Genomic DNA, 12,717 nt, shown 5'->3' with positions numbered 1-12,717 from the left:
TTAGGCAAGTTGACAAGCAATTCATTCCTAATTTTGCCTACTACAGTGACTGTACGAAAAGCTTTCCTCGTAGATTACATAATTACATTTTTCTTAACAAGGAGTACATTGCATTAGCAGGTTTAAATTATGCAAGCTTATTCTTTTGTCTTTTGTTATAGTGTGTTCTATTGTGCTGGTAAAACAATATGTGCTTTAATTAGCAAATATCTGTAAATAATTTACTTGCTTTTCATACAGCAGAACAATGGAGCCAATTTTCACATACATCCACTGAGCATGTCTAGGGGGTTTCTTGCCAGAACCTTCCATTGTTCAGTATCTGTATCAATCTGCCCATCATTAGCAGCTAACGTTCAACAACCCAGGAAGAAATTAAAAGTTTTGGCCCCCAGGAGCAGCCCCAAGCCCCCCAAACCTGAGCCTACGCTTTGCAAAGAAAGATTAAAATATCCAGAAAATGAAAACAAACTCTTCTATTATCTGTAACCCTGGCACCTTCGCATAGAAACATGGATGCCTGCCAAGCATTAAGGTCATTGGATTAATGCCATAAAATGCCGATGTTCATCTGACCTTCTGACTGCATTTTAGCTACAAAATAAAAAGCTCAACTTGATACGACACTATGAATCACGCGAGCGTCTAGTCTCTGCAGGGTTAACGCTGGGTGTGAACCCACACAGCACACGCACAAACACAGATACACACACAAAGAAAAAAAGCTCTTAAATCAAGAGTGGATGACTGTTCGGAGACTTAAGGCATTGTTATTTTGAATGCGAATGAAAGGGCCAAGAACAAGCATTGCAAGAATATTTCAATTATGTATTTCCCAGAACTACATCTCTGAGCAACTAATGCAAATATTGCTCCCATAGCAGTAGAACTTCTTCCCGAATAAAAGCATATAAGAGCTTGAATCAGAACACACTTTCTGTATCATTCGCATATTGTTTGAATATTATTAAAAATGCAAAATCTACGTATGCGTTACTCTCCTGAGCAATACAGTAATTATGATTAAGGGACAAGCAGCACAAAAAGAGCCAATTTATCTTACTTGTGCTTAGGAATACTATTGTGTAACTAAGCAACTAAAGACAAAATATAGTCTAATTAATTCACTCCTATGCTTATTTAAAAGACACAATTAGAACATTTTTATTTTCCAGCCTGCACAGTATCTCAACATGCTTGAGGGTGTACCATGTGAGGCCTATTATTCTCCAAAGACAAGAGTTTAATGTTTAGTGCCACTGATCAGACTGGGAACAGCAACTCTGGAGAGCAGTGGGTGTATTTTACAGTCTGAACGCACTAGGAAGCGGAGGGAACGGGGAAAAAAAATTAAAAAATAATGAAAAAAAGGAATCTGCCTTAAGTGACCAGATACGCCAGATTGCTGGCTAATGGCTAGCAACATGTGGCTTCTCCGAGTAATATCATTGCCCTCTCCTTCCTTTGCCAGCATATGCTACTAGCGGCGAGAGAGATAAAAATATACAGAGTGGATATGCAATTACCAAAACCATGATATTTTATGACAAATGCCATTTCTCTAACACTGCTATTACAGTGCGCCTGATTTCCAAAGCTGAATTAATTTGAGCAAGTGTACATCGCAGACTGATGCTATTAGCATGATTTTTAAAGCACCCTTTAATAATCATAATCTGCATGTTTGAAACGTGTTGTCATTACCAGTGTTGACAGATACGAGCATGAGGCACGCACCGTGGAGACTAAAACGGGGCCGTTCTCATTTCAAATAAGAGCGTACAGATTCCTATCTCTCCCTCAAAAAAAAAAAAAAAATCTATTTCTGTGCAAAGGGAGTAGCACATTTTTCAAGGGGGGTGGCAATAAACCACTAGCGGCGTAAGAACCCGCGCTCGGGCCAGCCTGTGCTGCCTTTACACGCTGGGGTAGGACCTCTGCACACGGAGAGCCCCTCGGAAGCGACTCAGGTTTTTGAGGAATGAGCATCTGTCCCAAAACGAAGAGAGAACAAACCCACCGCCTCCCTTAACTTTCTGGAAGAATCTCTTCTGCAATTACAAATGACATACATTTATGGAGTGATGACTTTTTTTTTTTTTTTTCCCCCCTTTCCCCCAATTAGTCTGAAAATGCAAAATACTGCTAGGGAAATAATTACAGGAAACTAGCTCTCTCCTCTGTATGAGCAACGCTTACTCATGTAAATTACTTGCATGAGTAAGGATTATTTGCAAGGCGAGAAGCATTGCATCAGATCCCCAGTTTGGGAGAAGAGATGAAATCAACATGAGTTCGTAGTAAACTTAGCTCCAGATGAATGAACCAAAGGCAGATCCCCACCGACAGTCCAGCCTCAGCAGAAGCAGCCCTCACGACGACGCAGGGCAACGCAGGGCGCGTCATACCGCGCCAAATAAATGAGCTGCTTGTTTGGGGTTTTTTAGGAATCGTACACATCACATCAAAATACCGTCCCTGGATTTAACGAGCGCTGGCTTTGATACATATTTTTAAGCCCAGTCTAATTAATGCCAACACCTTTAAAAACATGAAAATACAAGGCACTAACAAGCATTTTGCTCTAGAACTGCTTCTGCAAAGGTCCGTCGTGCCACAGCCCCACGCTACCCCTCGCAGCAGAGAGGAGTAAATGAGCCGGAGAAGGATTCGGCCAGGACCCCGTGGGCTGCAGGGCTCGGGGGCCGAGCCCACCTCGCGCCCCCTGAGCACCGCGGGTCCAGGGCGCTGTGCGAGGGGACTGGGCAGGGGCTTTCTGACGGCGGCCAGCGGGCATCTACTTCTCACAGTCGGGCGTCGGAAAAGCTGGGGGGCTGCTTTGCACACACGCCCCGTGAAACTGTTTCGAGCGCGACAGCGCGCTCTTACAGCCGCTCCCTCCGGACCTTCGCAGCCCCCCGAGCACCCTCCTCTGAGCCCGATGCAAGGCGCTCGCTGTCGCAGACATCTTCCCTTCCCACGCGGGAGGTGACGCAGGACCGCGCTGGCCCAGGAGCGGACGAGAAAACCAGGGCAAGGTGGCGATTTCCTCCGGCAAAACAAGACGCTTTCCCCGTTTAGATGATGGCCCTCCCAGGAACAGAGGACAGCCGCTTCTTCCCTCCTGGAGGGAAGGGGGAGAAAGGCTGCTCCCGCTCTCCGACCAGTGCTGCACCTGCTGCAGCTTTTGGGCTCGATGGCGAGGTCAGAGGCAGCGCACCTGGGCCCCTGTTCTAAAAGCAGCAGCAAAGTTTGCAGTGAAGTAGAGCAAAACTCTTCTAGCTCACCTAACGGTGTCCCCAAAAGCACTGTCGCTCTCACAAAAATGCCTCCGCTGCTTCCGCGCAGCGCGACCGCTCGGTCTGCACCCAGCGCCGGGGCCGGTCCCAGCCTCTCCACGCACGTCGCTCCAGGACGCGATGAGCATCGGGGGCCGGGAGCGCTCCTACCTGCTGCGCGCCGCTGACCCCACCCCGCGATTGCCGTCCACCGAGACTCCCCGGGAAGCAATCTCCGGATGGCTTCTGGGGCCGAAGGAGAGCTTCTCCGCTGTGCTTAGGGGGATGCTCAGCCTTAGGCGGAGGGAGGGGTACCTCGGCGGAGGCACACCTGGGCTTGAGCCCTTTGCTGGGGCGCCCAGCGTATGGAAACATCCGGTTTTAGCAGCAGTCAGGGTTATATTTAAGTCTGGATGATGAATTCAGCTAGCTATAAAAAGACTTATATTTACACTTATCGCTGATTAGCTCAAACATTTGGCAATCAGATAAAACACGCCATCAGAAATTTCTGAGTAATAGAAGCATTACATACCTCCTCGCTTCTCCCTCCTCGCAGCCCCTAGCTGAATATTGTCATAGTGTCAATGCTGCTATTACGGAAAACAGGCAGCGAGCTGCTTCTATTAATCATGCCGCTAGCGCAGGTAGCTGCTAGCGACCGTGCCTAAATCTCTGGTGGGCTCGATCGCAAGCCCGCAGCCTTTCGACCGCTCGCTCCCCTCGCCAACAATTTTACTGTCAGGGAGCGCCCCTTCGCCTGGGACACCGCCGATTTGCCACACGTGCTGAAGCAGCGGTTGCTGCATCCCCGCTCCCCAAAAGCAAGAGAAGGTGTTTTACCCCCTCGGCAGTCCCACGCCACGAATAAGGTCTACCCTGGCTGGCTACAAGCCGCCTCTGACTTGAGAGCTGCATCTCCTCCCGCAGAAGGAGCCCAGCCCGGAGTTTAGGAAGCCTTGTGACCCCGGAGGCGGCCCCGCCGCCGCGTTGGGGGCAGATATGGACGTCACGCATTTAAGGTGCCGCGACCGCGGGGCGCTCAGGTGAGAGAGCGGCCCTGGGCGCCGATGGAGCCGGTCACCCCCGGCCGGCGCGTCGCAGAGCGCCAGCCAGCACCCAGCCTTTTGTCTCTCGGCCGCCTGCGCGTCCCCGAGCGGAATTCGGATCGTTCCAAGCTATTAAAAATCGATAATAAAAAAATCATTCCGATGTCTATAAACAAGTTAATGGAGTAAGTGAAAACAAAGTACATTTCTTAATGGGAGTGTTATGTTGCCCTCTCTAGGCCCTGGCTCTCAGTGCCGGTTTCTGTAGGCTCCCTGCCAGAGAAGTATCACTCAGAGCTGTTGCTGTTGCTGCCGCTGCTGCTGCTACTCTGCTAATGAATGACTAACTTAGGCCAGAGGGGAAATGACATCACCGGGGTGTAAAACACAACTGCATTAGGAAACTTTTTACCTGCTTTACATTTGTCATAATTATTCTACACAATACGGCCGGCATTTGCATAATTTCAAGGCGTGCCATTATCTTAATTGAAAATTGTTTTCGTATGGTTGAATAATGCAGAATGACATCAGTTAAAGCCCCAATGAAATGCACAAGTATAATCACACGGCTAATTACTAGCGGTGTTTGCATGTAAAAATAAATAAAATTGTGCATATTATTAGGAAGGTACACGCAGCTGAGAACTCTCGTACCGGAGCAGTGTTTTACTCGTAATGGTAGGATTAATTTTCTCTGATGTTCCTACCACAGTAACATGAGCTGATCATTAAGGCGTATTAAAATGATTTGTGTCCCTTGCCCCACCCCCCCCCCTTCCAAATATCTTTCATTTTACACACACGCACGCACACGAGACACACACGGGCACAGTTTTAAATAGTCACCACGGGCAATTTCAGAGCATCCATTGCTCACTGTCATCTCCCTGATTCTTAGGAAAAGGCTCCCTTATCTCAGCGGCACGCACAGAAAATTAAAGCGAAGAGGCGGCAGCGAGCGAAGGTGGCCCCGAAACGCGTTTCGACTGCGTTCGCGGGTGTCGGGGTGCGTGGCACGTCGGCACCCACCGCCCCGCACGCCTCCGCTAGCAGCCCCCGCGGACAGCCGCCCCGCGTTGCACCTACACCCCCCCCCCCCCATCCCCAAAAGAAGTTCCCCCAAAACACCTCGCTCGTGCCCCCCCCCCGCTCCCCGCCTGGCTTCCAGCCCCTCTTGGGGACCCTCCCCATCCCCGCAGCCCTTTCTGGGCACCTCATCCTTCCCCGCACCGTGCCGAAGCGACACATTTGTAAAGCAAATAACGGGGGGGGGGGGGGGGTGCGGGGATGGGGACGGGGGGAGCGGCCCGGGGCGGGGAGGGGGGCGCAGCCTGCGCGGCCCCATCCCGGGGCTGCGGGGCGGTGCGGGGCGGTGCGGGGCGGTGCGGGGCGGTGCGGGGCCGTGGGTGCCGGCCGTGGGTGCCGGCGCCGGCCGCGCGGCGGCTCCGAAATACGCCCAGGCATATCTGCAAGTTATTTGAATGTATTATTCCCGTACCTGTCATTTATCACTTTATTCAACACGTCCCTGCCAGCTCAATAGCTTTTGATCTCCCTCAGCCTCCATTTCGTAATTTCCGCCCTCTTAAACACATCGAATACTAAAAAAAAAATAAAAAAGCCCCGAACAATATCGAAATCCCCCCCCACCACCACCCCGACGTTTTTCTTTTCCCCTTTTCTGCGCGTTTCGGGTTTGTTTTTTTTTTGTTGTTGTTGTTGTTGACGAAGCCGGAGAAGGGCAGGGCGAGCCCCGCACGCACCCCGCTCCCGCCGGGCCGGGGGGAGCCCCGCACCCCGACACCCCCCCCCCCCCCGCTCCCCTCCCGCACAAGTTCCCGGGCAGCGCGCACCGGAGCGCCCCGACGGCGCGGCCCCTCCGCGCTGCCCCGCCACGCACGGCGGGGAGGGGGGCGCGGGGGGGGGTGGGGTGCGCGGGGGGGGTGGGGGGGGGGGGGGGAGCCGAGCCCGGGCATGCAGGTGGGGACGGGCGCGGGGAAGGGGGTTGGGGGGGGTGGGGGGCCGGCGCCGCGTTTACCACCTCGCCATGGTCACTGGTCCTGCCCTGGGGGGTGTCCTCGGGGAGAAAATAAAGTTTGGCGCTGGAGAGAAGTTGCCGGCTGGTGCGCTCCTCCCAGAGCAGCTGCAGCTCCGCGATGCAGGCGGGCTCCTCCGCGCGGCACCGCACGAAGAAGAAGTCGCCGAGGGAGAGGACCCGCGCCCGGCCGCCGCCGCGGCGCTGGAAGCGGAACGCCCTGTAGAAGACGTAGGGGCCGTGCGAGCCGCACGGGGCGCCGACCCACTGCGGGGAACAACAACACGGCAGCGGCATCAGCGCCGGCTCCGCGCCGCGCCGCGCAGCGCCGCGCAGGAGGGCGGGGGGCGGGGAGGCAGCGGGGGGAGGCGGGCGGGGGGCGCGCAGCGGCGCGGAGGCTCCGCGGCGGCGGGGGCGGGGCGCGCGGGGCGGCGCGGGGCGGCGCGGTACCTGCAGTGCGCTGCGCTCCATCGCGGCTCCGGCGCGATTGAACTCAACATTCTCCCAAACTTGTTGGCGTGAATGGAGCCCGGCAGGTCCTGGCAGGGCGAAGCCGGCCCCGCCGCCCGCCGCCCCCCGCCGCCGCCGCCGCCCCCGCGCCGCCCCGCCGCCGCCGCCGCCCCCCGCCCCGCCGCGCGCGGCGACGCCCCCCCCCGCCGCCCGCCCCCCGCCCCGCCGCCCCGCCGCCGCCCCGCCGCGCCCCGCCGCCGCCGCCGCCCGACGCCGGCCGGGCCCCCGCCGCCCGCCCCGGCGCGGCAAAAATGCCGGGGGGCGGCGGCGGGCCCCGGGGGGGCGGCGCGGGGGCGGCGGGGCGGCGGCGGGGGCCGCCGCGGCGCCCGGCGATTTTTGGGGGGCCGAAAGGGCGGCCGGGCGCGCTGCGGATCTGACAGGACCTGCCCGTATATGTCTAATATAAAGACCATTTCCTGCGGCGCGAGGGGCGCTGCTCGTCCCCGCGCGATTCCCAGCGCCGGGCCCTGCGGAGCGGCGCGGAGCGGAGCGGGGGTGCGCGCCCCCCCCCCCCCCCCCCCCACCGCGGCGGGGCTCCGAGGGGGGCGGCTCGCCCGCCTTGTATCTGTCGTGGGGTTGGGCTTTGGGGGTTTGGGGCTCTTCCCCCCCTTCCCCGGGAGGGAGGGCAGCGCGTTATCGATGATACGAACGCATCGATACTCGTGCGCCGCCGCGCCCCCCGCCAGGAAAAAACCGGGGGGGCGCGGGGGAGGGGGCGCGGGGAGCCGCGTCCCGCGCTGGCGGCCCCTCACCTGCGCCCCGTCTGTCCGCCCGCCGTCCGTCCGTCCGTCCGTCCGTCCCGCCCCCCCGGGCAGCGCCGCGTGTCGGGGGCAGCCGCCGGCTCTGCGCATCCCGCGGAGCCTCCGCGCCCCCCCCCCGCCGCGCTACGGCTTGGGCGGCGGGGCCGCAGCCGCGGACCGGCCCGGGGAGCGGGGGGGGGGCACGGCCGGCTCCGCGGGGCCGCTCCCGGCTCCGCACCCGCGCAGGGGCCGCCCGCGGCGCCGGGCACCGAAAGTTTCCGTCGCGGCCCCGCAGGTAGATGCGGCTGCGGCCGGCGGCGGTGCGCGGCACTCCGCGCCCGCGGAGCCCCCCCCCCCCCCGCCGGGTCAGCGACGGGCGGAGCAGTTTGGGGGGGGTGCCGCCCTTTCCACCTTTTTTTCCGCGCCAGCGCGGCCAGCCGCGGCTCCGCGGGGCTTGGGGGGGGGGGGAGCGGTGCAAAGCGGCTCCGCGGGGACCTGCGCCCCCCCCGCATTGGCACGTTCTCCCCCTTTTTTTTGGCTTTTCCCCCCCGCGCCCCCTCCGCGGACCCTGCCCCCCGGGGGGGGGGGAGGGGCACACACTCGAAGCCCCCCGAGCGGGGCAGGTCCGGCCCTGCCGCCGCCAAACGGCGGGGCCGGGAATCAACCCATCAACAAGCACATAAATACAGACACAGAAGAGAGGAGAGAACGATCCTTAATAATGACGGCAGCGGTGACGTCAGCACTGCGTGCATCGCGACACAGCGCGGCGCGGGGACAGCAACAAGTGCGGGCGGCGGCGCCGCCGCTGGGGCGCCCCCTGGCGCCCGCCCGCCGCACCGCGGGGCCGCCGCCGCCCCGGCCACAGCGCGGGCACCGGGGGCGACCGCCCGCACCCCCCCGGGCCCGGGCCCGCGGCGCTCGGGGGGCACCCAGCGCGCACACGCGCTGCGGGGGGCACAAAAAACCCGCATTCGCGTGTTGCGCCCGCGGCCGGGCACCTCGCTGGGCGTGGCGGGCCACCCCGCCGCGAGCCGTGGGGATCATTTTTGGTGGCTGGGAATGGGGAGCAAGCCCCGTGCGGGGCGCGGGCGAAGGCTCGCGTGGCGCCGGGCAGAGGGCACGGAGCAGGTACGGGAGTTTGGGAGGCGCTCGCGATGGTGCCGTGCGGGTGGGGGCTTCACCCCGACATCCCCGGCACTCGCGTCCGCACGGGCGGCTGCTCCGGACTCCGTGGGACGTTGGGTGCTTCTCCAAGGGGAGGCCGCGTTTCTTCTGGATCCTCCGGAGGAAATACCAAATTCTTTGTTCCAGTTTGTGAAAGGTTTCGTCTTTCCCGCCCTATGTCCTCCTGTGACGCCTCGAGCGTCCGGCCGGCCGGTGGCCCCACGGCCTCCCGGCCCGTACTGCAGCGGCGGGGAAGAAAGGCGTCTTCAGCGCCGGGGAAGGGGAATTTGCTTCCAGCGTTGGCTGTGCCAGAGATGAGGATGGCCGGAGCTCAGGCCGGGTGGGAAAGCCGACGTGCTCTCCTAGGGCTTCAGAAAGTGGGAGCGGCCGGGCTGCGGGCGCCGGCGCTGGATGGGGCAGGCGGGAAGCCAGCAGGTACCGGCGCTTGGGCTGTCACCCAGCGCCGGTGGCTCGTGTGCGTCTTGGGTGGGGAAAAGCAGCGGACCAGCTCAGGAGAGCTGCGGGTAGCAGCTCTTTCGGCCGCTGAAGTCGGATGCGTTGTGCTCGGGAGCTCAGTCACCCAGGGGAGGATGAAAACATCCTTTTGCAGGGGCTGGGCAGGTACGGGAGGCGACGCAAGGGAGACCCGCACCTCGACGTATCCCCGCAGAACGGGGAGTGCCGCTCCATTTCACCCCCGGTGAACTCCCAGCCAGAATAACTGGCATTTCTTCAGCAATCCACCTTTGTTTTCACTGACCTTGGCAAGTTTAATCAGGGTTGTATTCTCACACAGATAAAACCGTCCTCAAACGATTGTTACAATATATTGGGCACAAACAGGTTTTTATTTGCTTATTCATTTTCTTTATCTCAGGCAGGTAGGGCTGCTCCTTTCCCACAATATATAATGAAATAGCAAAGAGAACTTCCCATCTCCACTTGTGCCTGAATCCCTCTGCTTCTGCCCCAGCAGCCGGGACCCGGGCACCGCCTCGGTGCCGGCCCTGAGCTCCTGGCGCTGCACGGAGCATCGCTGGCGGCTCTGTCGCAGAGCTCCGTCCTTCCCTCCAAGCCACGGCGCTACTATAGCTGCTATCGGTTATATATAAGGTGGTGAGGCTGGATAACCACGCAAGGGCACGTTCTGGTCCTCTCAGCACAGACTGCTTATCCGTGCAGCACGCTGGGGGGCAGGGGCTATGCGTGATGCCCCAAGCCACCGCTCCATGCACTGAGCTCCTGCAGGACTCCGTCTCGCCTCCAGATTGTGGGGGAGCTCAACTCCAGCGTCCGTACTTGAGCTTACGTCCGTCAGTCAGGGCTGCACATAAGGCCAGAACTCAGCTGGTGGGACGATCTGATGCTCACTGCAAGACCCAGATCCCTAACGTCTAAAAGGTCTCCTCAGTAGGTAGGTTTCTTCTCACCAAACTTTGGTCACCTGAAGGTTTGGTGTCCAGTGTGAGCCGGTGGCCCAGCTTCGCGCCTTAGACACCAGCAAAGGCAATTCCGAAGGGCCAGTCGCCACTCGCGGGGGACACCTCGTCTCCCACAGGTACGGATTTGCCTCACTCGAAGCAAAGGTGCACAGAGCCGTCAGAAAAGGATGAGGCATGCGTGGGCCGGCTGCCCATGGCCCCGCAGGTCCCTTCCCTGCCACCCCCGCAGTGTCCGTGGGGCCGGGGAGGGACCCCAGCACGGGCAGGAGGAGGTGTTCACCCTCCATCCCCACGGCTCCAGCCCCCAGCCCACGGTGTCTCTCCAGCCAGTAGGACCATCAGCCTCCTGCTCAAGTTTCTAATGTCGGTAGCGTTTTGAACGGGATAGCAACAGAGGCTGTGGCAGTGCAGAAGAGCACACATCCCCAGCGGCAAGCGTATGCGTGTTCATCATTGCTCTGACATCAGCTGTACAAGAGCCTTCTCCCCCACCCACCCCAAACTCTTTGTACTTCAAAATAACAATAAAAAAAATTAAAATGCGTAGCTTGTTTAGAGCAGAAATTGAAATTCCACATGTAATCAAAAGTTGGATTTTGTCCTGCAGGCACTGGATAAGTTTCTTCGTATGAATATTTTGTATCTTTCTCTGGCCAAAAGAAATGTGCAAAATATTGTAATGTTTCTGTGCTTTCCTTTGGACATTCCAGGCTTTTGCTTAAGCTTCTCATAAAAGGCTATTTTCAGTGGAGGGAGGAGAAGAAAAAAAAAAAAAAAAGCAGCCTACAGTATGCCGAGTCAATAAAGTAATGCAAAACCATAAAACACAGCAACGATAACAACAGAAGATCTGTAGATTACAGAGGAAATAAGATGGGGATCAGGCAGAGCGGTAGCTGGAAACGAAGGCATACAAGCCAAAATAAGACTGGTCCTAATAAACGGCCAAATTTGAACCAAAAAGCATTGAAAGTGTTGATTTATTGAACAACTTTATTTTCATGCCTTACAATTAAAAATAGTTGTGGTCAGGCATGTTGGGAGCCAGGAAGCAATTGGACTCTCCAAGCCCGGTTTTACGCCTGGGAGGAAACCCAGCCTGACCCACTGTGCGAGCCGGGCTGGCAGAGCCAGCGCGGGGGCTGGCGAGCCAGCCTTCGTTTGGGGTGCTTCAGTTCACTTGCTGATTTTCTGCTCGCAGCTTTTCTCTTCCAGGCTTTTAAGACACAGAGGAGTTTTACGGCGGAGCGCACTGGGTGGGAGACGGAGCCACGGCAGAGCTGCGAGGGCGATGCCAGCCCCTGCTCCCGCTCGGAGCGTGGGGCGGGATGCAAAGCCCTTTGAAATTGCCGGGAGGCCCCGTGTTCACTTCAGCAGGTTTTGGAACGAGTCTCTCGCTTCGGGAGCCCTTTAGATTCGGCGTTCAAACCACCAGCTCGAAGCATTAAAAATGCCAGGAGTCAGAGCGTTTATCTTCCCTCTAAAAAATCCACCAGCCCCAATCAGCAACCTAACGGAGCATAAAACCCCACGTGAGATCAGCTTTCAAATCCCGGCCTTTAATTCATATATGCATTTGGAGTTACCTTTCTTTACCTTGCATTTCTTTTTGTCATCCTGGCATCACGTTTTTAAGCTCCTCTCTCTCGGACTGCTAGGAGCTCGCCTGGAACAAGCACCCCACCGCCCCAGGACTCCCGGACAGAGCGGGTTAAGAAAAATAATCATCACTGCGTATCGAGAGATTTAATGGTAAAAAACCGACTGTGGTGGGATGGCTCCCGTGAAAATGCGGAAACTAGGAGGGTGCTTGGATGGCCAGAGCTTTAGGAGCCCTGTAATGAGGGGTGCAGCTGTGGGACGGGAAGAGCCAGCGGTTCGGCAGCCCCAAAAATACTTGCGTAACTCTCCCGGTAACAGCGAGCTGAGGTGGCTGCTACCTGCTGCCTGGAAAGCTGGTTTCATGGAGTGGCACAGGGTGATGGGTCAGCTAAAACGGAGCCCACGCAGTTTCTGCCTGATCGGTTGCTAACCAAGGTACGCTTCTCAGATGCTGTTAATTGAGTCTGATGAATTTTGGTCCAGCGGGACCTATTACAGGCAAAAATACAAGTGACATCAGAGCTATAACTCATAAAAATCAAGTCCCTGAATTACATCTGAGAGCAATATGAAAATGCAAGTGGGATTTCAAATGGTATCAAATAACTTTCTGTCATACCTTATTAATACCACAGAGCTAATAGAAACAGCTATATTATCATCCTAATGTCATTATACATATATAATACACACACGCGCATACACACAAACAGTGTGTGTAATTATAACAACATTATTTTGTTCACGCAGCCTGAAAAATGTGATTAGATGGCGGCTCTGAAATGGCAATATTCAATCAGGTATGACTTGTATATTGGCTCAGAGCACAGTCTTCTACTTATGTAAAATTCTGCCTTGTTATGTGTGGTGGTAGCGCAGGCGGCTGCGAAA

At 57.3% G+C, this 12,717-nt stretch overlaps 1 protein-coding gene across 3 annotated transcripts in view; it reads right to left on the bottom strand.

The window, feature by feature from the left end:
- ARID5B (AT-rich interaction domain 5B) overlaps positions 1-6,836 on the bottom strand; it is a 120,719-nt gene extending 113,883 nt beyond the window's left edge. For 2 of the 3 annotated variants that reach the window (XM_075717849.1, XM_075717851.1), the window contains exon 1: positions 6,372-6,662. In XM_075717849.1, coding sequence (XP_075573964.1) covers positions 6,372-6,662 — 291 coding nt within the window. Of the gene's footprint in view, positions 1-6,371; positions 6,663-6,815 lie in introns of those variants that run through there. The other variant, XM_075717852.1, reaches the window with a different exon arrangement.
- Between the last annotated feature and the right edge of the window lie 5,881 nt (positions 6,837-12,717).

This window comes from Pelecanus crispus, chromosome 10, assembly GCF_030463565.1.
Source record: "Pelecanus crispus isolate bPelCri1 chromosome 10, bPelCri1.pri, whole genome shotgun sequence".
Lineage (NCBI taxonomy): Eukaryota > Metazoa > Chordata > Aves > Pelecaniformes > Pelecanidae > Pelecanus > Pelecanus crispus.
The sequence above is the reverse complement of the archived record's forward strand: the minus strand, read 5'-3'. Positions and strand labels throughout refer to the sequence as shown.